At 44.4% G+C, this 26140-nt stretch overlaps 1 protein-coding gene across 1 annotated transcript in view; it reads left to right on the top strand.

The window, feature by feature from the left end:
• Positions 1–25744, top strand: part of GLG1 (golgi glycoprotein 1) — a 70190-nt gene extending 44446 nt beyond the window's left edge. Inside the window, exons 9-26 of the mRNA XM_035543304.1 lie at positions 2661–2782; positions 3429–3530; positions 5472–5625; positions 7277–7414; positions 8740–8826; positions 9871–9933; positions 10607–10720; positions 11162–11250; positions 12137–12254; positions 13281–13373; positions 13920–14057; positions 15289–15412; positions 15759–15901; positions 16134–16235; positions 16760–16867; positions 17457–17577; positions 19485–19591; positions 20092–25744. Of these exons, the coding sequence (XP_035399197.1) occupies positions 2661–2782; positions 3429–3530; positions 5472–5625; positions 7277–7414; positions 8740–8826; positions 9871–9933; positions 10607–10720; positions 11162–11250; positions 12137–12254; positions 13281–13373; positions 13920–14057; positions 15289–15412; positions 15759–15901; positions 16134–16235; positions 16760–16867; positions 17457–17577; positions 19485–19591; positions 20092–20259 (2091 nt within the window). The 3' untranslated portion in view covers positions 20260–25744. The remainder of the gene's footprint in view (positions 1–2660; positions 2783–3428; positions 3531–5471; positions 5626–7276; positions 7415–8739; positions 8827–9870; positions 9934–10606; positions 10721–11161; positions 11251–12136; positions 12255–13280; positions 13374–13919; positions 14058–15288; positions 15413–15758; positions 15902–16133; positions 16236–16759; positions 16868–17456; positions 17578–19484; positions 19592–20091) is intronic.
• Positions 25745–26140: the final 396 nt, after the last annotated feature.

Below are 26140 nucleotides of genomic sequence, written 5' to 3'. Positions count from 1 at the left end.
AACAACTCCTCTTGATGTGGAATGACCTCTGTTGTGGTCTCTGCAAGAGGCATCATGAGCAAATTGAATGCTGATGTTACAAAATATGATTTAATTTATCCATATTTTTGTGGGCAAAAGAAAATAGATGATTGCAAGGATAAAATAAACGTTCCAGTGTTCTGGTACCTGGGGTCTGGCATAGTGCTCTTATAGAGCTACCTACAGCTTCTGAGGTGCCACATCATTGGCAGATTTGTTTGTGAGTGGTGCTGGCTGGGTTGGTGCGGCTGTCTGCTGTCACCGCTTTCGTTCTGTTTGGATTTATTCTGTTGGAACGAGTTCCCCGCTTTTACTTCCTATGGTAACTTTGTAGGGAGGGGAACGTTGTCGGAAAGCTGCTTTGGGTCCGTCTCCAGAGATTGGTTTTTGTACTTGGAGTGTCCCAACCTTGTCCCGGTGCCTTATTAACATCAGTAGGTATTGCTGCTAACGCACTGGTCCCTTGGCTTGCTCGGGGCAGTGGGGCCCGTCCTGCAATCCCCCGCTGTAGGTGCTTCGTGGCCAGGCTCCTTGCCCAGACAGTTTGCCAGAGGAAATTAGGATGGGAAGTGTCCAACTTGGCCCTGTTTTCTCTTCGACTGACCTGCGTCGTTCTCCTTGCACTGTCTTACAAAGGAAGATGTTTGCCCATCTGCCAAGAACAACTACAAGCCCTCAAATTATTTATAAAAGGTTCCTTGCCCTCAATGAGGAGACGCGTGCTATCGGTGTACTTCTGTGGGCCTGTGCATTTTGTGATGGGGAAAAAATCCTCCCAAAGGAGGTAGAACTGGAGCACATCCTGCCACGTAAAGCAAGCTCCGTGTTGCTTTTGGGGGAACAAACACCTCGGATTTGCTTCACAAATAAGTGGCTTTGCTCTTGTTTTGGTCTTTGTGGGTTTTTCTGTTTAGTCCCTTGAGCTTGTAAGACTGTAATCCCAGCTAAAAGGGCAGATATCCCTGCTTTCCATTTCTGATATGACTAATAAATCGATAATTAACTGAATTTAGCTCCAAGTCAGTTGAAAGTTGAGGATTACAAAGCTTATCCAGCTGCTTTCAGCAGCAAGGGTTAGCTGTGGAGGGGAGGAACTTCTGTAAAACCCTCACTCCTGTTAGCAGGGCCAATATTCCCCTCCCTGCAGCCAGGGCGCTGGCTGCCGGCTTTGCATCTCCCACTGGGGTGGGAATTAGGACTGGGAATCCTGTGGTCATGCCCCAGACAGCGTGGCGAGGTCAGGAGGCTTGAAAGTGAGCTGGTACCTCTGAAACACTGCCAGTTTATTTACCGTAAATTTAACTTTAAAATGTCAGGTTTGAGGTTTTATTCTCCCATCCTCCCTCGAGGGAGGAGCTCCTGTATCAAACCCAATCCCGCTTTACGTAAACCTCTGACACAGAGCAGGACCAGTGTCCCATATGCAGCGTCCTCTTGCTCTGAAAATACCCCAAGAATTTTTGACCCAACAGTCCATGCCTGCTAGGCAGTGCTCTTCCGAGCTGCCTGCGTCCTTGGGCGAGAGAAACTTCAGCCAGGACTGAGCTGCAGAAGACCTGGTGTTCCTCCCAGGCGCTGGGGGGTCTGTCTTGGTCACAAGCTTCCCGATGGATAAGTAGTGCCAGCTTTCCTTTTCTCCAGGCTGAACGCTTTCTCCATTTCTGAAGGCTTGCTGGACGGCGTTTAGGTGCAGGCTGTGAAAGCTGGAGGATAAAATTGCAGCTGTGCTTTGGATCTGGTTGGGCAGTGACAAGATCATTGCGTAAGTGTCAGGATGTTAACGGTGCCGACCATTGGATGTCCATGTGCAGCTGCCTCCCAGGCAAACTCTCCTTTTTTGCTCCCAATTTGTCAGCCAAAAACATTTGCCTGGGGAATGGTGATACTGGTTCACCCTGTGGCTCATCGGCCTCTCGAAGGTGAAGTGGGCTTGGGGCTCTGGGGCTGGTGATGGCCGAGAAAGCTACCTGCTCCCCCAGAACTAAGTAGATAAGGAGAAGGAAAACCGGCACCCTGCTTCTGTGTATATAACAATAAATTTTGTACTATAGATCTAATTGTGGTTCCCTTGGCTTCTAAAAGCTCGAGCGGGCATCCCTGAGGAAACGCTGCTGCATGGGGCGTGACATTTCATCCTGTATTTCAGTGCAACTTGTGTCCTCTCCAGACAATTGAGAAATGTTTTGCAGCTTTGTTTGTAGCTCGGCAGCTGTACTTTAAACACTGATTTGCATTTCAGCTTAGAGCAGTAGGTAATAGCCATGGAAATGTGACAAATTTGCATGCCTGGTGTCAGCCTTATGGGATGCGGCTGCCACCAAGGCACAAGATGGATCAGAAACAGCACTCAGATGTTACAGTTGTGTTCCCTACATTTGTATGTAAGTGGTCTGGGTTTACAGTTAACCTTCCTCGTGTGGCAGGTCTCATCCAGCCCTCCCGGGCTGCTTGCTAAGCACAGCCGGGGCCCGGCAGCACCACGCTCCTGGGTTGGCAGCACGAGGCTTTAACCAGAGCACAAAGTAAGCAGCTGTAGAGCGGGGATCCTGTCTGGTGTCACCAGCATGGAATGGCCGTGCTGGAAGCTGCAGGTTTGGTTGTTACACTAAGTTTTCCTGTGCACAATTTCTTTCTTCCAGCTTCAAACGCTGATCCAGGAGACCGACCCCGGGGCAGATTACCGCATCGACCGCGCGCTGAATGAGGCCTGCGAGTCGGTCATACAGACGGCCTGCAAGCACATACGCTCCGGGGACCCCATGTAGGTGGCTCGCAGTTACACCGGGCTTTTGGTCACGTTGGGCACCCGTGACAGCGGCGTGGCTGAGCGGTGTAGATACTAAACCCTGGCCAGAAATGAGTCCTTGCGATTCCTGCAGGGTTTAAGGTGTGAACCAAGCTCTGCCTCTCCCCCCCCCCGCCGTGTAGGCAGGCCCGGTGCTCTTGTAACAGAGCTGGCTTTGCACTGGTGAGGGATGTAGATTTCTCAGGCTTACATTTGTAACGCTTGATGTGCTAATTTCCCTTACTATATAAGTCTTTAGCAATATCACAAAGAGAGGCAACAAGCCTTGAAAGGCTGGTTAAGCAAACCCATGCTGCAAAGACAAACGTCTCCTTCGTCTTGAGGCCTGATGGGTATCATCTCCTGAGCCAGGCTCTAAAATACTCCTTTCAGTTTTGTTACGTGTCAGATTTGCTGAGATAACTAAAAAGGGGAAATGTGAGGGTGTTAGTGTGGTATGTAGATGTTTTTGACATCCTCTTTTTGAAGGAGAAAGATCATCTTCATGGGGTTCGAGTGTCTTATCTATGGGTTGTTGGGAAGACTGATTTGGCAACACTGACTTAGCAGGAAGCTCAGCATGATAGCATCCCTTGCCTCACTTTTTTTCTTCTGGTTGCAGGATTCTGTCTTGCCTGATGGAGCACTTGTATACAGAGAAGATGGTGGAGGACTGTGAGCATAGGCTCCTGGAGCTCCAATATTTTATATCTCGTGACTGGAAGTGAGTACTGTAAAACAAACTGTGTCCTCACTTGCTGCTTGTGTTTAGTGTTTGTATGTGTTAGGAATCCCTTGCAAAACAGCATTGCTTATTCTTGTTGAAATAAGAGAGAACTTCTAATTGTGCCAGGTCTGTAGGGCATCAATACCTGCCTAGATCAATAAAAGCAAAAGCTGGTGAGGAAAAGTAAGGGTGATGCCCAGTTATGCTTTTTTTTTTTTTTTTTTACACTTAAAAGAAATGGTGCAACCCTAGGAGGTGCCTCAAGTTTGAGCTCTGAAATTCAACACATCTTTCATTAAAATAAGTTTCTCTGGCCACGGTGAAGTTGAAGGTCACTTTATGTGTAGGAGGCAGCCATTTTACCTGCTGTGTGCTACAGAAGGGGAGTTAGGAAAAGCTACCAAGTGTAACAGAGCTACGGTTGAAGGAGGTCTCCTGCTCCTGCTTCTGCCTTGTTTCAAACTGTCTAGGTGTGATTACAGCCTGCGGAGTGGACATAATTCCCTTTGGAGCACAACTTTTCCAGCTTTTTCATCAAAACACAGCAGGGCTTTGAAATATCTGCAGAGCCCACTGTACCTGTGTGGGTTAAGATGACTGCAAGTGGGGTATAAATTTGTTAAACATGATCAATGAGGAAAAAATAAATGTTTGGCTTTTCTTCTGAAGAAGGTTGAGAGGTAAAGAAATGGAGTACATCAAATGGGGGGGTTCTGCAAGAGATGGAATAATAATTCTCCGTGACCCTGAGCATTGCAAGGCAAGAAGTTGTGGGCTGCAGTTGCTGCAGAGGGCATTCAAATCAGACATGACGAAAATCTGAGTCCCAGCGGTACCTGTGGGCAGCGCTGCTGGTAGTTAAGAGCTGATATGCTCTGTGATCTTCTGCTTCTAAAACACATGAAGCTTCACAGACCATAGAACCTAAGGCTTCATGGCTGCTTGTTTAGTCGTCTCGATAATTGCCTTCATAGCTAGACAAGAATACTTATTTTTTTTCCTTCTCCTCCTGTTTTTCCCCTTCATCACTGGTTTTCCTGCCTCTGCCATGTTTCCAGCAGGTAATTATTATTTGAGCCAAACTTTGCTTGGAAGAAAGAAAAAACGAGTATTTGCATTTTGCTGGGAGTAAAAATAATCTTAATTCATATTGCAGGCAGGGCAGCATTGGCTCACCTTTCTTGTTCAACCGCTGTTCCCTGAAACTGGCTAATACAAGCTGTTGTACTCGATGCCTAGCGTAGATGTTCAGAATAGAAATCTTCATGGTTTTCTTTCTACTTTTATCACTGTCTGTATAATTTTGTCCACTGGTGCACTTTGATGTTCACCTTCTAAAGCATTGTAGAAATCAGGTTTCCATTTTGGAAAGCTGGCAATCTCTGCCTTAGTTTGAATGTAAGTAGACATTGTCTAAAGAAATCTGCTCTTGCAGTTTTCTTGTATGCAAAAGTAAGTCTTCAGAGAGATCCAGAACAGACAATAATTAATCTAACTCAGATTTGTATGAAACTGGCGTTTCAAAATGGCAGCAATGTAAGATATTGTACAAGCAGAACACGGCACGCACCTACTTTGCTGCTGCTGTAGCACATCATGGAGATGGCTTCTTTTTTCACATGTCAGCGTTTGGCTGACATGAGGTAGAAGAGAATGGGAGGTACTTCTAGAAGCATTTAAGATTTGATCTGTAATTAAAGATCTCGGTGTAAGATCTTCCATTTTGCAAGACTAGGGAGTTGATTCCAAACTGAGCGACCTGCATTTTGCCACCAGTTGGTTCAGCTGCTTAGATGCTGCTGCTAAGTGATGTGGTTTTGTGAAACTTGAGATGGATTTTTCTGCCTCAAAAGCACTTCAGAATGAGAAAGGCTGAAGGTTTGAGCGTGTGAGATGCCCCAGGAATGGAAGTGCTAGTGGTGACTTCTCTGTCTGCAGGTTGGATACGGTCCTGTACCGCAAGTGTCAGGGAGACGCCTCCCGCCTGTGCCATACCCACGGCTGGAACGAGACGAGCGAGCTGATGCCCCCGGGGGCAGTGTTCTCCTGCCTGTACAGGCATGCCTACCGCACCGAGGAGCAAGGAAGGAGGGTAAGTGCTGGCCTGCAGCCCTCTGCTGCTAGATTGGTGCTATATGCTGGTTGTAACCTGCATCTGGAAGTGGGACTCGCTGTGCTGCAACTGCAAGAACTCTCAGAAGCTGGCAAGAAGTGTTTACCACGGGCATTTCTTGCACTAGTTTAGATGCCCAGCTCCTCCTCGAGTGTGCTGTGAAGCTCTGTGTTACTGTTCTGGTGAGGCATCATTGAGAAGGGACAATTGCCCCCAGGGGGAATTGTGTGCTGACAACTTCTTGTGAATGTCTGCACAGACACAGCGCGAGTCTTTCCAAAGCGTAATGCGATTCCTTGCAGATAGCTAGCATAGCTACACAATTGGTTTTATGCTAAAAGGCCTTCCAAGCCCAGCTTTCCTCGGCTGTTTCTAATTAAGTTTGGGATTGAGTGCAACTTCAGATTATAATCTGTTAAACTCTTCTTATTGATATAAAGCATGCGTTCAAGTCTTTGGAGCGTACCGTACGGGTAAATGTGCTTATGCTGTCTTTAAAGAAGACAGTAGGGATCTGACTTGCTGCCCTGCAATCTGGAGATCCGCCATCATCATGTTGGTTGGGTTCAGAGCGACTCTTTTCAAGTTTGCTGCCCTCTTGTGCCTTTATCAAGACACTCCCTTGAAAGCAGCTGGGTACTCCGTTCCGTTTCTTGTGGCACTGTACTGTACACAGCCCCTAGGAGCTGGGGTTACACAATGGGCTGGCTTAAAAATTAATTTCTACAGTTTGATATAAAAGGTCTGTTGTGGCAGGGGTCAAGTATTGATTGAAAGCGTCTCACTCGTAGGAATATTTTTTTAATGCACTTGCTTAGCGTGCTGAGTTGAGACTTTTTAATTCCATTTTATATTAGTGCTGACCAAAGAAATCAATAGCCACCCTGCAAATAATATCGGAGAGAAAAGGCTGTTAAATGTATTTTTCTTTTAGAAAGTAGGCCAAGGGAGCAGCTGTCATTTTGAAATTTAGTGTTTGAAAGCAAGCTCATTAGAGGTTGTATCTGTACTTTTTGCAGTGCTGTCTGTAAAACGCCAGCTAAGATCCAAAGCCCTGGAAGTTGTGTGTGTAACGTTTTAAGCTTTGACCGGTGCACTTGAGGTCTGGCAAGCACCGCAGCAGTATCCCTTGAATTTTCTACAGTTAGTCTGTTCCTCAGCTTTGACAATCTTTGACAATTGCTGGCTCTGTTATGCCACATTGCTGAAAGGAATTTGTAGCTGGACTACACTGCCTTGTGCTGGGCTTCCCTTTTTGGTCTTGAGGACCAAAAGCCATTCTGGCTTTCTTCTCCCTAAGTAGCCTGTAGCTTTGAATGAAGAGGAGATGCAACAGATAATCTAGGGACCTTTGCTGCTTTGACATCTTAAACCTTCCCTTGCTTTTGAATTTCCTTTGATGGAAAGAAAGGTGTCTCCATCCAGGAGACAGTGACAAAACTCCGAACTCCCAGAGCCTGGATGGCTTGTGTGGGCCCCAGCAGACTCGTGCTGAGCACTGGAGGACTCCTGGGACTGCGGGTGGCCTGGCACTTTGTGGTCATTCCAATTAAATCACCTGGCAGTGTCTTGTTTGTGCTGTACACGTTTGGAGACCCCGTGTGCTAAAAGCTCTTTGCCCCGTCTGCAGCTATCACGGGAGTGCCGAGCGGAGGTACAGCGCATCCTCCACCAGCGGGCCATGGACGTGAAGCTGGACCCAGCCCTGCAGGACAAGTGCATGATAGACCTGGGGAAGTGGTGCAGTGAAAAGACAGAGACAGGGCAGGTACTGTGCACGGTACAGCTGCGGCCTCGTCTTCGGAGCCGGGAGGGTGGGAAGGGCACGAGGAGGGCGGGATAAAGGAACGTCTCGTAGCTAGTTGTCTCTTTATAGCCAAGCTTATATTAAAAATGCATGCAGTTTGAAACATAAACTACACTAGGCTGAGACTGAGGTCGTCTGAAGAAGCTTTGCACCAACAGCACGGCTGCAGCAACGTGAGAGGAATGAGATGGGGAAAGGGGACAGCTAACGAGAAGGACTTCATTGAAGCAACCCCACCCTGACTCTTATTTGTAATACTCTATTACGAGCTTGACATTTCCCACATAAACTTTATCCCGTTCCCATTTGGCAAGTACTGACGTGCTTCCTGTGTTTATACAGAACTGAACTAACATCTGCTGCTCTTTAACAAAGTTTCAACAAATACTTTCACGTTAAATTGCTGTGCCCTAGCATAGCTGCAGGGAAGGAGCCATTCGACAGCAGATGCAGCAGAGCATACACCATTGGCTTTTTGAAGTGTCTATTGCAGACTGGAAGTTTGGGTAATTAACTCCTCATTAAGGTTATACAAAGGGCAAACTAAATGCGATATTCCAGAAGTGAAAGTGCTTCATGCAGCTTTTGAGAACAGCGGCAATGTTTTAGACCGGTGCTCTCAGTCACTCTCTGCACATACCTACTGCCCTGTAAAACAAAACAAAACCTAAACAAAATCCACCAGGACCGAGTTTGGGGAATTCAAACTGGTGTGTTTGTGCAACATGCAAAAATTGTACAACTTAAGAAAAATTGTTGACGTATTTTTCATTCGAATAGGAAAAACATGTTTTTTAAGCGAATATGTTATTATCAAATAGAAAAATACAATGTTCCCCGTATTCAGAACTGTTAATAATCAAAAAGAAAATACTGATACTGGCTCAAAGCAACTGTTTAACTGCTTTCACATAATATGCTATTTTGGGAGGCTTCTCCTTGAGAAATGAAAGATCAGTGTATTGACAGCATTCCAGTTCTAATACTTGCTGCCAGAGTGCAGATTCTGGGGATATTGCCTGTAATCCTCCACTTATTGTACAAGTAAAGCTGCAGGACTGCTGATTCTTTTCACCAAATGATACTGTAAGAGGCAAAGGTAGGAAGGAAGATGGTGCTGAGTGTCTGGTTTAGGAGCCTGAGCTACGAGTCCCAGTCGCAGGGGCAGCATTAAATGAGATTTAAGACTTTATGAAAAGGAAGGCAGTTTCATATGTGTTGCACTTTCAGGCCTGAATTTTGAACTTGGTTTCTCAGACCACACGCTGAAATGTCTGTTTTAATAGGAGCTGGAATGCCTTCAGGACCATCTTGACGACTTGGTGTCTGATTGCAGAGACATAGTGGGAAACCTTACTGAGCTGGAGTCTGAGGTGAGCAGTTTCCAGCCTGCAATTAAGGAGAGAGTTGAGCATGTCTAGTTAAAAATATCATTTTGACACTATTAAAAAAAAAAAAAAGGGTAGCTGCAGAAATGCATGTTTCTGGGATTAAGCAGAAGCCATCTTTTTTACCCTGTACAGTGTTAGTTTTCATGCGGGGTTCTTGAGGAAGAGAATTGAACAACAGTTAAAGATTGTAAGCAGGAGAATTGCCATCACCAGCCTGTAATAGCTTGTGGCACGGAAGCTAGAATGTCTTGAGCAGGTAAACCAGTCACCTTTAGTACAAGTCAAAATATCATAGAATGGTTTGCGTTGGAAGGGACCTTAAAGCTCAGCCAATTCCAACCCCCTGCCATGCACAGGGACACCTTTCACTAGACCAGGTTGCTCAAAGCTCCATCCGACCTGGCCTTAAACACTTCCAGGGATGGGGAAAACATGTTCTGGGACTTCGTTTTTTGCTCTACTTGCAAGTAATTTTGAGTACCATGTTGCAGCTTCCCTCTAGGTCCCAAACATTTTGCAGGAAATAACTACCAGATACGTTGCTTAGGGTTTTTCAGTGAAGTCGGCAGCTTTGTTTGCTTTCAGAAGCTGCGTGTTTGACTGCCTTGCCCCAAATTGTTCCTTATACCTCTTCGATCAACGCTGTGCCCTAGGGGATGCTTCCTTCCAGCATTACAAAATGGTTTGCTCAGAACTATCATTAATTTTTAACTCCTACCCAAGTGTAGGGTGCCTTCTGGTGCTGCAGTAACCAATTTGGAGGAGACAGACTAAATTATCCAAGCAGTGAGTTTTTAATCTGTGGAGGCCAAGCTTGTCCCTTAGTCTGGAAGGCTTGTCATGCGTTTGCCACATTGCTGACAGCAGTGAACTCCAGCATTTCCAGAACCGAAGGGTGGAGCTGGCTGAATTGCAGCCAAACAAAGGCCCTCTATACTGGCTCCAGTTAACTTGTGACAGTTTTTTTTCAGAGCTTTTTTCCTTGTCCGTTTACTGTGAAAATGAAATACTGCATGTTTTCTGCAGGACATTCAAATCGAAGCCTTGTTGATGAGAGCGTGCGAGCCCATTATCCAGACCTTCTGTCACGTGAGTACTTAGCAGTCAGAATATCTTTGGGAAAGAGCACTGAGGGAAAGGTTAGAGGTTGTAATATTAGTTCTTGACGTACTTTCTGCACAAAGGTAAAATCAGAAGTAAGCAGTTACAGAAGTCTTTGATAGGGGCCAGAGGGACCAACACAAGAATTCCTAGCTCCATGTGGTACTTTTGCTGTTGTCAGAGCCCCAGCACAAAAGCTGAAGATTGAAGATTTCCAATTGCAGGGCAATTTTAAAGTTACTCTTCACAGTAGATTGGAAATTAAGCTTTTCCTTCCCATTGCCCCCGAGCAGTGCATCTAGCCACTCCTCTGTGTGCAGCTGCTCACATTGCTGAAATAGCTTCTTACATTGCTCTAGGATTGAGTAGTTAAAGAGCAGGAGAGGCACCTAAATGTAATATTTCATGTAAGCATTGAGTCTCTGCATTATTTTCTCCTGAGTGTAAATCATGCATGTGTCTGAGACAATTCTTTTCTGAACTGTTTCTATAAATGCTTGTGTGCTACATGGTCAGTTAATGGTGAGTGTAAGCTCACGAGAGTGAGAATGTGAATTCCACTGCTCTCAATTATTTCCTGGTCGCAGCGGGCTAAAGGAGTGTAAAAAATCATGACTTGGAGGGAGTAGCTCATTTTTTAAGCCTTTTGTGTGTCCTTCAGGAAGTTGCAGATAACCAGATTGATTCTGGGGACCTGATGGAGTGTCTAATACAGAACAAACACCAGAAGGAAATGAATGAAAAATGTGCCATCGGAGTTACTCATTTCCAGCTGGTGAGTAGTGCTTTTCTGTGCTGTCAGTGGAAACTGGTTGTGTGTATTGAGGGTGTTGACAGGAATTAGCTAATTATGGAACCCTTTCCTCTTCTGAGATTGATTTTCAACTGTATTGCAGTTGCTTTTGTGAGTTCAGACAATTGTACTTGCATGCCTGGTCGTAATGGTCACTTCTGGAGATGGTTTATCCCCAGGCCCTCCTCTTCCAGGGCATATGGTAGGCAGGGTCCCAGCTTCTTCATCCCCGTTGCTTCCACATGGATAAAGTTGCGGCCAAAAGCATTTACCGATAGTGATTAGTGTGATTACTGATTACTAGTGTAATCAGTGTGATTAGTGATTACTGCGAGTGATTTAACAAGTGTCCTTTCAGGCAGCATGTACTTTTTTTTTCCCCTCCAGGTGACCAAAATTTTTAATTTCTTTTCTCTCCTGCAGGTTCAAATGAAAGATTTTAGGTTCTCGTACAAGTTTAAAATGGCTTGCAAGGAGGATGTGCTGAAACTTTGCCCCAACATCAAAAAAAAGTAGGTAGTGCTTAACTAAGCAGCATCCTAATTGTATAAATATGTAAGAAAGTTACAAGATATTTCATGATGAGACAGAAAACATTGGGCTTCCTCTAAAGGCTGATTTTTTTATGTTTTCCCTTAGTAACTGTTCTGCAGATGCTTAAGGTAGATGCATTGCCTGCCTCTTTTAAAGTACTTCTGCTTTACCCTTGCATATGAGCTTTCGTCTTTATTATTTTTCTTGCTCTGAAAATAGCTAGCGATCGCAATTTGTGGTCTGCGTGTCCCAGGGTGTTCTATATCCTTGCTAGATCCATCATCCGCCGAGATACAGGCTACCAGTGTTTCAGTTGCTGAGCTGGAAAAGGAAAACACTGCACTTGCTTTAGCTGGCTTGTTCATTTCAGGAGGAAGTTTTTAATATCCTTGCCCAACAATGTAAGGCTAAATCACACACAAGGTCAATCCTGTTCATGGGTGGCAAGGCTATTTGCATTTTATGATAGAGATGCCCTTCCCATAACGCAAAAGGATGGTTTGCAGTGCCATCCATGTAGGTATTCACCTTCATCATGCATTTCTGAGGTTAACTGAGGCTTTTCTCAAGTGCTCAGTGACTTGAGAGTAGGTCTTGCTGGGCAGGGGGTGTGGCGGGGTTTGGAATATATTACTGCATCTGCTGATTTAGATTCCAATTAGATATCATCAGATTTAGGGGGTTTAATTGTGATCCAGTTACTCTATACAGAGCTGTACCCAGGCTAGAAGTAGCCGTAGATGCTGAAGGACTTTGTTTAGATCCTTGGTGTCAATTTCCCTGGTGTGGTGATCCAACACCAGTCCTGGCTGATCGAAGTTGGGAGTACACGGGTTAAAAAAAAATGTTTTTTCTTTTCTGCAGGGTGGATGTAGTGATCTGTCTGAGCACAACCGTGCGCAACGATACTTTGCAGGATGCCAAGGAGCACAGGGTGTCTCTGAAGTGCCGCAAGCAGCTGCGCGTTGAGGAGCTGGAGATGGTAAACATGCATGAAACTCTTATCTGTCTGCTCTTCCAGCAAGGTGTTTTAGTCAGAGTTTCCTAGTTTGTCCACCCGGGAAAAAAAAGAAGCTCATTTGTAGGATGTATCTAATTTATTTTTATTCCACTCCTCTCTTACAACTCCAGGCTCAATTGACCTTCACAGTGAAAATAATGATTGTCTACTTTAATGCCTTATATATAGTCTCATGAAGGCTAAGGCAAGCTGAGTGGTCATTGGACTTTCAGCTAGAAATGATGATGTTGGGCATTCGATAGCAATGTGCTACATGTGCCGATGTCCTTAAAGTCCTCCAGGAGAGAATACAAGCTTCGTTTTGCACACTGAAGCAACAAGAACAGATGAATCACCTTGACTCCAGCCCCTCTCAGTTGCTCAGTGGATAAATAGGAATAGCGTTTGTTCTAGGATGCAAGGCTGCCTCTTAGCTTCCTGCTGCAGTACTGGCAGCAAGAAACTCGTGAGGGCTATGTCCAGTAGTTTGGATGTTAAAGCTTCACCTCTCATAGGCCCATACCAGAAGAAGCAGTGCTCTTGCCTTCATGTGGAAGAATTTAAATGGTGGGCATCACTAAAAGCAGGGAGCTTCACTTACATTCTCTAGATCACCCAACAGATGGTTGGCTATTAAAATTTCCTTTAACTTTCACCTGAAAACTTTTTGGTGTCTCAGGCCTTTGTGTTGATGCCATTTTAGGAGGAGCAGGGAAAACAACTTCTTAGCTTTGGAATTTGGTTTAAATGGAGAAGACTTTCTCTAGTATTAAAGCAAACAAAAAAATGCCACCACCACCAAAAAAAAAAAACAAACAACACCACACAAAGCTGATTCACTTAGGGATTTGTGAAGTTGAGTTCCCACTGACACCATTTCTTACCCCTAAGACCCTTAAATTCAGCCTGCCTGTTGGGACTGTTGCTTTCTTTTTGTAAGTAGAGGGCTCTGTTTAAGCTATTATTATTATTCCTAGTGAAAAGTTTGTGTTGTAATTTATCCTGCAGACCGAGGATATCAGGCTTGAACCAGAACTGTATGAGGCTTGCAAAAGTGACATCAAGAATTACTGCCAAAATGTGCCCTATGGCAATGCTCAGGTAATGGATCATATTAATAATTTGCACTTTAATTTGTGCTTTCATTTCGGAAAACTTGTGAAGATCATTTTTTGTCTCTGAATGCAGGTTTAGGTTTTCATTCTGGTATCACTGAAATCTTTTGTCAGTGTTTTGGAGCATTTGACTTTTTTTTTTTACTAGTTCACAAGCATTAATAGTGGGTGAGTGCAGTGCTGTGAGCAAGGCATCCCTCAGTTAATGCTAATTTTAAGCTATTAGCTGCTGGTTACTGCAAACATTGCTGAAGATTGCCTGGGTGTAATCTTCAAGATGAGGTTTGGGGTTTTGGAACAGGTCCAGGTGACCTTCATTTCATTAAATTTGTGGGAAAAGATGAGCTTAAGACAAGTGGTGGATATCAGCACTGGTAATCGCTTTTTTGATAAATATTAGCATCGTAAACTTAGCTGCGCAAATCAGGTGAAGATGGTGAGCCAGCAGGGGAGAATGTAGCTGGGTTTGGAGCAGCATATGGCAGGATCCTGCCCACAGTGCCTCCGTCATGCCTGTAACGCTGTGTTGTAGATCATCGAATGCCTGAAAGAAATCAAGAAGCAGCTGAGCACCCGGTGCCACCAGAAGGTGTTTAAACTGCAGGAGACGGAAATGATGGATCCAGAATTGGACTACACACTCATGAGAGTCTGCAAGCAGATGATCAAGGTGATGGATAGTGTGCTGATTTGGGTGAGGTTGGGATATGAGAGCCTATCAGTTTCTTAAACTGTCTGTTTTGAACTTCCCTTAAGGACTTGTTGCGAAATGGCTGTGTTTGTTTCAGAAGCACAATTGCTTTTATGCAAAGCAATCAGATTCCTAACTCCGAATCAGGCAGAGGTTTGTTTCTTCAGGGTTCTTTTAGTTTTACTTCCCCTAAATATCTGATCAAAGCCTGTACACTGATAAATTATGATTACAGAGAGGAATAACATCTTCAGTTCACTGCTGACCTGGCGCGTGCAGATTTTCATCGAACTGATGGAGCAGGCAGAATCATGCAAAACGCTTAATATCAGGAACGTATTCTTAAAGTAGTATCGTGTGGAAGGCAGCAGTGAATATTCTTAATAAAAGACATCCTAGCGTGGTAGCCGGAGTTACAAGCCCTGTAACACTAGCATGCATGGTCTATAGGTGGTACTCCGACTCCATACTGGGGCTGAAGTAGAGCATCTTGAAAGATTAGTGCTCTTCAGAGCAGGTCTGTGCTTTTAGAGGAAGACCGGTAACCTCACTGAAACAGCGAGGATTAGAAAATGCAACAGCCGTATCTTAGAGCTGCAGAATTGGTTTCTAATAGAAGAAACGAATAATGTGGTCTGAATTGTGGATAAGCTGGTTAGCTTTTGGCTATCTCATTCAGGACAGGAATGGGCAAGTTAATGTCAGTGACCCGTTCTCAGCTTTCTGGTTATCTGTGGTCTTAATTTGTCTTGAATGCTACTAATGAAGTATTTTCTTGTCACTTTGTCCAGCCAGCACTTATGCAGAACAGCAGAGTGCATCTGGACTTAACTGATTCCCCTTTCAGTTTCTAAAATAAAGGGGAATGAAAGCAGCTTGATATTGGACCTAATGTGATGGGCATTTCTTGCAAAGATGTGCTGTAACTTAAGAATAGGAAAAAATAAAAGGCAAATTGCTCTTGATACTACCAGCACAAGCTGCAGCCTAAAAGCTAGTCAGGACTGTACAGCTCAGTGCTCGCTCTGTAGGCATAGATATTCATATTCATGCCCATGGCCAATTTAGAGCGGCTCTGCTCTGGTTAGTTGGAGATACTGGGGCTGGGGAGCAGGGAGTTGTGTACTTCCAGCTCGGGCGCGTGGTTCTGCTCTCTGTGAGCACCTGCTGTTTCAAGTGTTTGTGATGAAATTTGGACTTTTTTTTATAGCGTTTCTGTCCAGAGGCAGACTCAAAAAATATGCTGCAGTGTTTGAAACAAAACAAGAACAGTGAAGTGATGGATCCTAAATGCAAGCAAATGATAACCAAGCGCCAGATTACACAGAACACAGGTATCCCCCTCTGAAAATACCTAACTGCCCTTTGAGCTGTCGGATGGTATGCATGGCTGGAAGAGTATTGGCTTCATTTTTTTCTTTCCCAGTTGTCAGGGCACACAGACTTTCTTCTGCCAAGTTCTTGAGGGTCAGCATGCATTGTTAGGTCTGCTTTACTCCTGAAGCATCACTTACCTCACAAGTTAAAATTAATTATTGGGAAAATACTATTTTATCCCCAAAATTAAATTTATGGGAAAAAGAATGTCATCCAGGAAATTTCTGTCAAATCTCTCTTGTATTGTTACATTCTGTGATCTGAGACGTGTACTCTAAAAGTTCTGTGTTCTTTCCCGGTTAGATTACCGTTTAAATCCAGTGCTCAGGAAGGCCTGCAAAGCAGACATACCGAAATTTTGCCAGAATATTCTGAATAGGGCTAAGGATGATACAGAACTGGAGGGGCAAGTCATCTCCTGCCTGAAGTTGAAATATGCAGACCAGGTGAGTAGAGCTGATGTATGAAAATCAGGCTGCAGGATTGTGCTGTGCAACTCTCATTGAACAGTGTTTTAAAATTGGACTCGTGGTGTGTTCAGTATATATGATAGGCTGTACGTAAATGAGCTTTTATGCTCCTACACAGCGTTATAGAATACACAGGTTGAAATGCAAGGTGATTGATTTATGACAATAAAGGTGATTGAGTGGGTTAATGACTTTCTCCGCTTAATAGCGTCTCTCTCCAGACTGCGAGGACCAAATTCGAGTGATAATCCAGGAATCAGCTCTTGATTATCGTCTGGATCCCCAGCTCCAGATGCACTGTTCAGATGAGGTAGGAAAAGTAGCTGAGCAGTTGCTTATTCAGGATGGAAACTCCATTGGTGTTTCACAAAGTCCCTTCTCATCAGTACTTGTGACTATGGAAAAATACTGCTTTGCTGTTGTATTTAAAAAAAAAAAAAAAAAAAAAAAGATTGGGGGAAGGATGGTGGGCAGTTGTTCTCTGGTCTTGTCAGCCTTAACTGGAATACAGTCAGATTTTTGACCATTCACTTTTAATAGCCTAGATAGGCCAGGCTTGTGTCATACCGTAACAGTATTTCTGTGCTGTTTTCCTCCCATCCTCCTCCTCTTCCTCTCAGTACAGCAACGTTAACTTCTTGCTGTTCAGTTTCAAAGGGTATGCAAATTGAATGAGCCAGGTCACGTTTGGCTTGGGGGATTCTTGAGGGTAAAGTAGCTCATGTTCTCTAGCTGTACCCTCTGATGAGCTAATGTATTGAGATGTCAGTGTGCTAAAAGGCACAGGATTGTCATGAACTATTTCCTCATGTCACAATACCTTTTTCAAAATAGATTTCCAGTTTGTGTGCTGAAGAAGCAGCAGCTCAGGAGCAGACCGGGCAGGTGGAAGAATGTCTGAAAGTCAATCTGCTGAAAATAAAAACTGAAATGTGCAAGAAGGTAAAGGGAGTAAATTGAACGTGCTCTGAAAGGCGTCCTGTCCCTGCAGAAGTTGGTGCTCAAGTATTTTTCCAGATCACAGCCCAGGCCATGTTATAGTCAGTGTAAAGACAGAGCTCTGCAAATTTCAATTTGCCAGTGAAAATTGTGCCTACAGCACTCACCTGGCAATTCCAGGCTTGGATCCTTTCTTAGTTACGGTTGCTAAAATTTCTTGTTGCTAATCTGTTTGCTGTTGGTGTCTCCATTCCACGCTTCCTGAACGCTGAGCATGGCCTTGGCATTGCCTGGGCTTGAGGGCTGTACGAGCAGCCCTGTGGTGAGGGCACCTTGCTTCAATTCCAGCTGAAGTAGCCCTGGCATAAATGGATTTTGCATTTTAGATTAATGTGGTAGTTTTAGTGAACGTAACTATAAAAGCAGAAACATTTAATCCATCCTAAACCAGCATTTGTACCCTTATCCAGTGACAGTGTCGCTTTTATGATCCTAGATTTAAAAATGGAGCACCTGTCAGAAACATTGAGCACTCTGCGCTGTGCTGTTCTCTCCTTTTTTTGAGATATATTTTTAATTTCTCCCTCCCCAGGAAGTGCTCAACATGCTGAAAGAAAGCAAAGCAGACATATTTGTGGACCCAGTGCTGCACACAGCCTGTGCCCTAGACATCAAGCACCACTGTGCTGCTATTCCACCGGGGAGAGGGCGCCGTAAGTACTTGTGCTTTACTCATGCAACCTCTGAGTCCTCGGGGCCTTAAGCTGCATTTTCTTGCCAGCATTATCTTAAGTACCAGATATTTCTGCTGGTCTTTTGTGGGTAATGAGGTGGAACTGCTGCAGAGGTGGTAGATGCCACTGGATGAGGGGTGTACCAAGAAATGTTCTGGTCCTCCCTCCTGCCCAAGGCAGGATCAGTTCCGTGATCCTAATGTAATATTCTTGCAGCCTTATCTGCCATTTTAAAAGAGAATATTTTATGTTCATGTGATTACTGAAAAAAGTGTGACACCAGATCCATAACCCTTCTGTAAAACCCCTGCTCAGTTAAATCCTGTTGAAAACGAGCTCCTACTACGCATGGGCTGGACTAAGTGGACTCAATTTTTCGGTGATGCTTATCTCTGTCCTGTATCAGCCTCATACAGGATACAGCTCTCAAACTCATAAGAGCGTTACATTAGACTGTATCAAAAGCTTCACTGGAACTAAGCTGCTTCTCTTACAGAAGCAAATCAGTTTGGTTTCACAAGCTTTATTCTCGGCCAATCCCCCTGATCCTTCTTTGTTCACGTCAGTATTTGTCCATGGCTGCTTCCTTTGTTTTGGTATGTTTGACAGGTAAAATTGAACTGAAGTCCTCTGATCCTCTTATTTTTCTTCTCTGCTTAAATATAACACTTTTTTCTTTTCCAATATTACAGAGGATAGGTAATCTTTATTTTCTAAGTTCACCCAGCTGTTAAGGCTTTGAGATTTCGTCAACAGTTTCGAGTCCTCTAGGACTAAGTTCAACAGGTTCCAGTCAGTCGAAATAAATATAATTTATTTGGTATTTCCTAATCCATTCTCTTCACGTTTGAAATCAAACTCTTGCACTGTTGCTGCTATTATGTTAGCTAGCTAGCTGGTACATATGGCTTTTTAAGACAAGCTGGTGGGTTAAAAAGTTCTGACCTTTTCCATCTTTCTGAGTTGGTCAGTAAAAATAGCAACTAAATGTTTTCCTGATTGTTATCTTTCGTGGTGGTTACCGGATGCCCTTCAGAAATTCTGGATATCCTTTATTTATTTCCCGTTTTGTCTGAACTCTTTTGATGTGTGTTCTAATGTCTTTGCACTGAAGATATGCAGAAGCCTGTAGCCTGGAGAGGGATCTGCTGCTGAGTGTTTGAACTGCAGACAATTGTTTGAAAAAGTCTGGAGTTAGTTTAAAGTTTACAGCCTGTTTGCTATGAATTAAATAACTCTTGACTGCAAAGCAGAAAGCATCCAATTAGGGATTATTCAAATTAGGCATTTTAAGTATAAAACAGAAAAAAAATTGTGCCAGTGTCTCATCTATGAGCTTATGAAAGAACTTGTGAATTAGCCAAGCTGCTCTGTAGGCACCCAAAACATTGTGATCCCAGTTCCTTTGCAAGGACTGTGTGAAAATGTAGGAAGTGAAACCTTTCTAAAATGCCCTTGGTGACCAAGAGAAACTCCTAACAAGCCAAAGGAGACGCATTGTGGACTTTCCTGAGCTGAATTTGATCATCTTGATTACTAAAGGATAGTAGCACAGTTTAAAGAACAGCTCGCTGAAGGTGCAAATGTATGAAACTTTCTAAAATGTCATGTAAATCGCATGAACTACAGTTTCAATGTGTAATGTTAATCTTCTTAGAAGTTAAATTTTTCTCAGTGTAGTATTAATCATGAATCTTAGTTACATTGCTAGCTTCAAGGGGCAGTTTTTGCATACAACTTATCCGACTATCTAGTCTGATTAAAAAAGAAAAACTATTACAGTCAGCCTTTAATAGAACTGAAATGCTCCTCTCCAGCAGCCCTTCCGCAGCATATTGTTGAAGTCCCTGTTTCTGTTTTGTAACACCATCTTCTACCCATTACAGAGATGTCATGCTTAATGGAAGCTCTGGAGGATAAGCGTGTGAGGTTGCAGCCTGAATGCAAGAAACGCCTCAACGATCGCATCGAAATGTGGAGCTATGCTGCAAAGGTGACTATGTAACAGAGCTCAGAAAACTCCCTCGTTTTTTGGCATTGGTTCTTTCTGTTGCAAGCTGTTTTATTGAAAACCTGAACTCTAGAGAAGCTCTTGCCTTTGAATGAAGTTTAACATTTTGAGGTTTTAGTCCAGAAAAAATTGAAATCAGGCCTTGTTATATTTCTGTAACATGTATTTGTGTTTGTCTCCATGTCTGGGATGCATTTGTGCCGGTGCAGAATCAAAGTGTCTTTTGTGCATGTGGGGCTTGGCCTCCTGTGGCGAAGGTCTGGGGTGGTGAAACGGGGTCAGCAGAGCTTCCTGCTGTAAAGCTGTCTCCCGAGCAGTTGTTCCTTTCCATGAGACACAACAGGACTGATCCTTGGGGATCAGGCCAAGCCTGACTGCGGTAGGAGGCCACAGCAGTAGCAGACACTAACCCTGATAAATAACGAGGCTGAGAGTCGTACAAAAAGTGCTGCCCAGCTCATTTATTCCCTTCTCATCCCTAGGTTGCCCCAGCGGAAGGCTTTTCTGACCTTGCCATGCAAGTTATGACCTCTCCGTCCAAGAACTACATACTGTCTGTGATCACGGTTGGCATCTGTGTACTCTTCCTGATCGGCCTGATGTGTGGACGCATCACCAAGCGGGTGACAAGAGAGCTCAAGGACAGGTAGAGCCTGGATTGCCTGCTGAAGAAATGCCTGCCCAGTGCCCAGTTTTGTACAGCCCTCCTCTGTATAGTCTACCCACCCCCTCTTGTGAGAGGAGAATTAAAAAAAAAAAAATTAGAACAGCAGCAGGTGTTGGCTCAGTTTTCCCATCCTGGATCTCATCCACAGCATCTTCATCCTATGAAAGTTTGTGTGCAACATTGGCAGCCCAGCCAGCAGCTTTTGTTATCCCTTTGTTAGCAGACTCTCGTTGACCTGCCTGTAGACAAGTCTCTGTTGTACTGTTGGAACTGCCTTCACTCTCCAGATCAGACTGATATGACCTGCAGCTCAAGCAGTTTTTAAGTAAATTTTTAAAGAAAGACATATATCTGCATACCAACTATGATTTAGGTAATGGTTCATACTGAAATATAGTCATCCTCTGTGGCTGGGTGAAATCGAGGCAGGAAATTTAAGGGTAAATTGCATCTTACACCACAGTTGGCCTTGTTTTGGACATCTTGCTCATCTTATGTAAAGCATCTTCAGAGCATAGTCTTGGACAACCTAAGGACGCCAGTCGCTGGTGTCATCTTCTAGTGAATGTTCTGCTTTTGTTACTGTGGATTTTTTTGGCTGAAAAGATGTCCTCCCTTTCTTCCTCTGCCGCTCGCAAGATAGAATAAAATACTGACCAGGATCAAATACTCATGTGAGCTGTACAACTTGTATTTCGGTAGATTAAAGGCACGGTGTAGACACGAGGCACGTAGAGCCTGTCGGTAGCGTGCAGTGCTGCTGTCAGAGGGCATCAAGTGCCCGGATCAGTTACTCGGCCAGCCTTTGTATTAGTGATGATGCAGTAAAATGTTAACACTCCTTTTATTTTACCTTGCTGCTGCTAAGCTGTTACCCTTCTGAATTGACTATCTCCAGCGGTACCGACACCCTGGCAGGACAGTGCTTTGTCAGTGATGCGACTGAACACTCGACATACCCTGTAAAACAGCTCCTTGTGGGCTAGTGCAGTGGTTTGCAGCTGACCTGTCTGGGTCTTGATCGTTTGCATTGTAGCACTGAAGAGTGTTTTTAGGTTTTCCACAACTACAATTGATAAGGATAGTGACTGGTGTTTCCTGGGATGTAGGACGTGGGTGTTGGTCCAGAAGGCCACGCGGGAGAGGATGGGAAGATGATGGGTACTGTGTGAAAGGCAGAAATGTCTGGATCCATAAGGGAAAAGGCACATTGTTAGTTAACATCGGTGTGCGCACTTCAGCTCTATAGTTATGCTTCCAGAACCTGATACTCGTACCTGAGAGCCCAAAGAAGGTGTCTTGTGAAAAGCTGCACCTGTAGTTGTGGCCCATTGCCGTCATCTTTGTTCCTCAAGCACAAGGAGGAGTGGAGGTCAGAAGCCACGTGCAGTGGCCAAAACCCAAGGAAATTGATTATGTTGGTGAGACCCAGAAGTGACCGCACGAGTCAGCCTGTACAGCAGAACGGACTTTCTTAGCCTCTTCGATGTGCTCCCCTGTGCGTGCTGCAAAAACAGTCATGCGCCTGAAACTGTCCAACTTGGGCTGATGCTTGAACCATGACTATTTGCCCACTTAGTGCACTGCTAGGTAAGATCTGACGTTTCCAGTTCTCTGTAGTGGTCTCTAGAACAGAGAGACGGTATTGAGACTTTCTGGAATGTGGACCAGCTGATTCTCTTGATGCTGCATGTACAGAATGGCCCATACAAAATACTGTGATGGCTTTTGCTGCCTCTGAGAAGTGCTAGAAAGGTGCACAGAGAAGCTTTTTGCAATGCCCCTTCATCCCACTCTGAGGATGGACAGCAAACTGTTAGTGATGCGCTCTTAGCATAGCAAGTCTAGCAAATTTTTCATGAGCCCTTATGTCTCCAAGCATTGTGAGCATAAAGCAAGCAGTAGAGGAAGTCTGAGCAGTGAAGACTGAGCACAGAATGTGTATGTGATAGATTCCAGTGAAGTTATTAGATAGAACAGAAGTGAAACCTGAAATTTTTCTCACCCCTGTTCCCTGGTGCTAATGGACCTTAACTGGCCCTCTGTAAACGTGAACTGGAACAGAAAAGGGACATTTGATCACATCTCTCGAGGTAGCACTGGTTTGTAACACCACAAATGATGGTTTGGCAATTATAAAAGTGTTTTTTTGGTGTGACAGTCCAAGTGCTGAAATGACTGCTGTCGAGGTGTGTTCGTAGAGCTGCAGGGAAGGGAAGTGGAATCATTGTGTGCAGTCTTGCTTGCGTGGCACAAGCCCTGCTTCTTGAATGTCTGTCAGGCATAACTGAATTCCTATCAGGGGATTTTTAACCTTCTGAAGCTTCTAAATAACTTCTGAAAAGGCATTTTGTAACCTGGTTAGCTTGATGAAATACCTAATTAAGATGGTTTATTGTCTAAAAGTAGCATCTTCCACTAAATTCCAAATGGCATTGCAGTGAAAATTGTAGGTTTGTAGCCGTAGCTCTGAATGTAAACCATGTTTTGCTCTGAAGGTAACTTCTTTACTTTCAGATGCAAGGCTTTCTGTTTTTTGTTTGTTTTCTTTTTAATTCGGAGAAGGTTAAGGTACAGGAGCCGAGCTTCCTCTATTCTTGCGGGCTTTGGAGACTGTGCTGACATGTTTTGCCGTGACACTTGAGAATCGTTAGTCAGAACAGACAGCTCTGTTAGAGAGATGTCCTAAATGGTTTAGAATAGATGCTTTTCCCTGAAATGTGTGCCTAGTCATAGCCACTGCATGCACGGTGTGCCCCATGCTCTTTGGAGCAGCATTCTTTGCCTGGCTGCCTGCAGGCACGGTCCCTGCTGGGTGGCGTACTGCTGGGACCTTCATCTGAACTGGGCATCTGCTGAAGAGATGGCTTAGCAAAGTGTCCCCGTGGCAGAGCGAGCCCCAGCCTGTGCAGGTACTTGTGGTGCTGTGCGAGGGGTCTGCAGTCAACGGTGTTTCTTGCAGCGTCGGTGGGCTCGCCAGGGAACTGGGTTCAGTGCAGAGGTGGTACGGGCACACGCCAGGAGGCCCTGTGGAGCAAAGGTGGGATATTGAGTGAATTTCTGCTCGATTCCCTCAGATGTCCTTCCTCACTGTAAGGGTGAAGACCCACCTTTTATAGTGTAACACTGGTCAGATGATCTAGGCCATTTTATCTTTAAGCATTATACCCCATGTTTCAAAATCAGGCCTCCTATCACTGCTAGTGACCAAATTTGCTTTTTTTCTTTTTTTGTGACTAGAAACTTACCAATCCCAATCTGGAAATGTTCCCCTCCTATTCATGTATATACCTAAAAATCTAGAGGTCTCAAAAAACACAGAAACCCACACAAGTATTCTTCCAACAATAACCTGCTGGTGCTGTTGCCAGCACATCTTGCCTGCGGGTAACAATTTTCCCCTGCAGGAATGGAAATTGATGGCTGTACGAACCTGTGCTGTTGCCTTGACTTTAAAGAAGCCTTTTTAACTTATGTGATTTAATGGAAAGTTCTAGAAATAACTGTGATCAGCCATGAGCAGTGGTGTAGTAGGACTTGGGGTGCCCTTTCCTCTCTCTGACCCTCACTGCTCGGTGGAGGATTCAATGCAGCCGCGTGAGTCTCTTCTCCTTGCCACCACAAAGCCTCCTGGTTGAGGTGAGAGCTGCTGCTAGGGGCAGTTTTCTTCCTGATGTGAGGGCTCAGCTGTGTTTCTGAGTGGTGGCATGTGTTTAGATGACATGGGTAAGGAGGGCTGTGCACAACGTGCACCTTGTTACTGCGCTCCAGCTAGCCTGTTAGTGTGCATTCTTGTTGACCTTAAGAAATAATCTTATTTATTGTTTATCTAGTGGGTCTAATCAAGTCCTTTTGCTTCGTTTCAACGTTGGATTCTCCTGCCTTGCTTCTGTCGTTCAGGCTGTTGTAGTAACTGATGTGGGTAGGAACAAAATTCCTGGCACTTCAAGTAACGTCAGCTGTGTCTGCCTCACTGAAGAGGGTTGAAAAAGCCCTGATGGAGCTCAAATAATCCTGTAATAAAATGCAAGCATTTCACCCAGAATCTGGCATGTGAAGATCCATGCAAATACAGTCAAGCTCTCTCTGAAAGAATCCACAGTAAGCGCATCGTATGAAAATAAGGGAGAGGACCGAAGGACACAGCAGTACGCGAGTCTCCGAGTACAGGAACTTATCGTGGGTGGGTACCGTGGTGAAGCGATGTGATAAGCCAGAGATCACTTGAATCTGATAACATTGTAGAGGAAGTGTGTTCAAGTTGGATGGTGACTTCTGTTAAAACACAACTTTATTATTTAGTTGAAAGAAGATTGTAGTAGTTTTTTGTTTTTTTTTTTAACTTTGTCAGCTTTGTTTAAAAAAGGTAGTTTTGAGGTGTGTGTGTGCGAGTGCATGAGTGTGGTATGGAATCAGAACATTTCATCTAGCACTTCTGCCCCTATTAAAATACCATTCTGTGGACTCAAAACAGCTTTAGTGGTGGTTTGTATGAAAACACACTACTGCGCACAGGCTTTCAAACCTTAAAAGCAGCTCCCAGGTACTGATCTTTGTGCAGTCTTTCCCCTTGGAGGCCAAAACTGCAGGCTCACCTCTGCTCGTGAGTACTGTGTGAGGGCATACTCTGATAGAGGGGACCCAGTTCTCACACAAAAACAAGAATTAGGTTGGTACAGCAGTTTCTATCCTATACTGTTAGGATTCTGCTTCATATCCACCGAACGGTTCCTGAATGCTACCTGCAGACTTGCCTATGTGGGACGGAATAATAATAATATATTGCCACATCCTGGTGAGAAGCAGATTGCTGTTCTCTCTTTCCAGAACATCTGAATTTAATATTGTAGCTGATCAAGAGCAAAAGATCTATTCCTGGGTGGATCGTTACACCCAGAAATCCCACCACATTCCCCCCCCCGGCCCCCGGTATATTTACTAAATAGAAGTGCTTGTGTAGCTGTCAGCTTGGAAAATACTAAAAATAGAGGAAAAGGGAAAGGTGTGACTTTCGCCCGTAGATTATGCTTTGACACTTGTGCTGAATGGATGTGATCAGAAACTGTGACTAATGTTTGTGTTGGACTGGAAAAAGTACCAGAGAAACTAGAGGTGTTTGTAGGGGAGGGTAAGAGGGGGATCACGCAGGCGCACGTAGTGAGCTCCGGTTAGTGTGTAGGGATGATACTGCAAGCCTCCCCGAATAGTGTACAAAACAGACCCAACGAATTCATATTGTACAGCAAAAGCTGTTTGAACTTAGTTTTTTTTTTTTTAAATGTGACATTAACAAGACTTTTTTTTGTAAATTGTTTTCCTTTCTGTGTATAAAATCCTGGCCGTTCCTTGTTTTTTTACATGTTCATGCTGTGTAATTTTGAGATGTTACTGAGATTCTGAACATAATGTGCATTTTTTCTGTACAGATGAAATGGGAGAATTTAATAAAAAGAGTCTGCAGGTTTTTACTTGTTGTGTTCACATTTTTTTGAGTCGTCGCTTCTGGGTCATGTTATATGGGAACTAAACACGTTCATTGAGCTCACTGGGAAAAGCCTCTGTGCACCTTTGGGTGCCTGCGGGGGAGCCCCAGGAGCACCCCATTAGTGGTGGAAAAACGCAAACATCAGCCTTCACCCTGTTTTCATGTCCTAATTTCCCCTTGGGGTGGGATGCTGTGAGGGCACCTATTTCTTGAGGGGAGAAGGGGCGAACCCCTCAGGCTGTGAGGTGAAACTGAGAGAAAAAATCGCCGTTTTCCACAATTTTTGTAGAATAGTTCAGGAAATAGCGAGCTGTCCCCTTCACGCACCCGTTGGGGGCACTCCTGAGGTAAAATTCCTGTCAGGGCCTCACGGGGAGGG

This window comes from Cygnus atratus, chromosome 12, assembly GCF_013377495.2.
Source record: "Cygnus atratus isolate AKBS03 ecotype Queensland, Australia chromosome 12, CAtr_DNAZoo_HiC_assembly, whole genome shotgun sequence".
Taxonomy (NCBI): Eukaryota; Metazoa; Chordata; class Aves; order Anseriformes; family Anatidae; genus Cygnus; species Cygnus atratus.
Note: the sequence above shows the minus strand (reverse complement) of the source record. Positions and strands in the feature narration are given on the sequence as shown.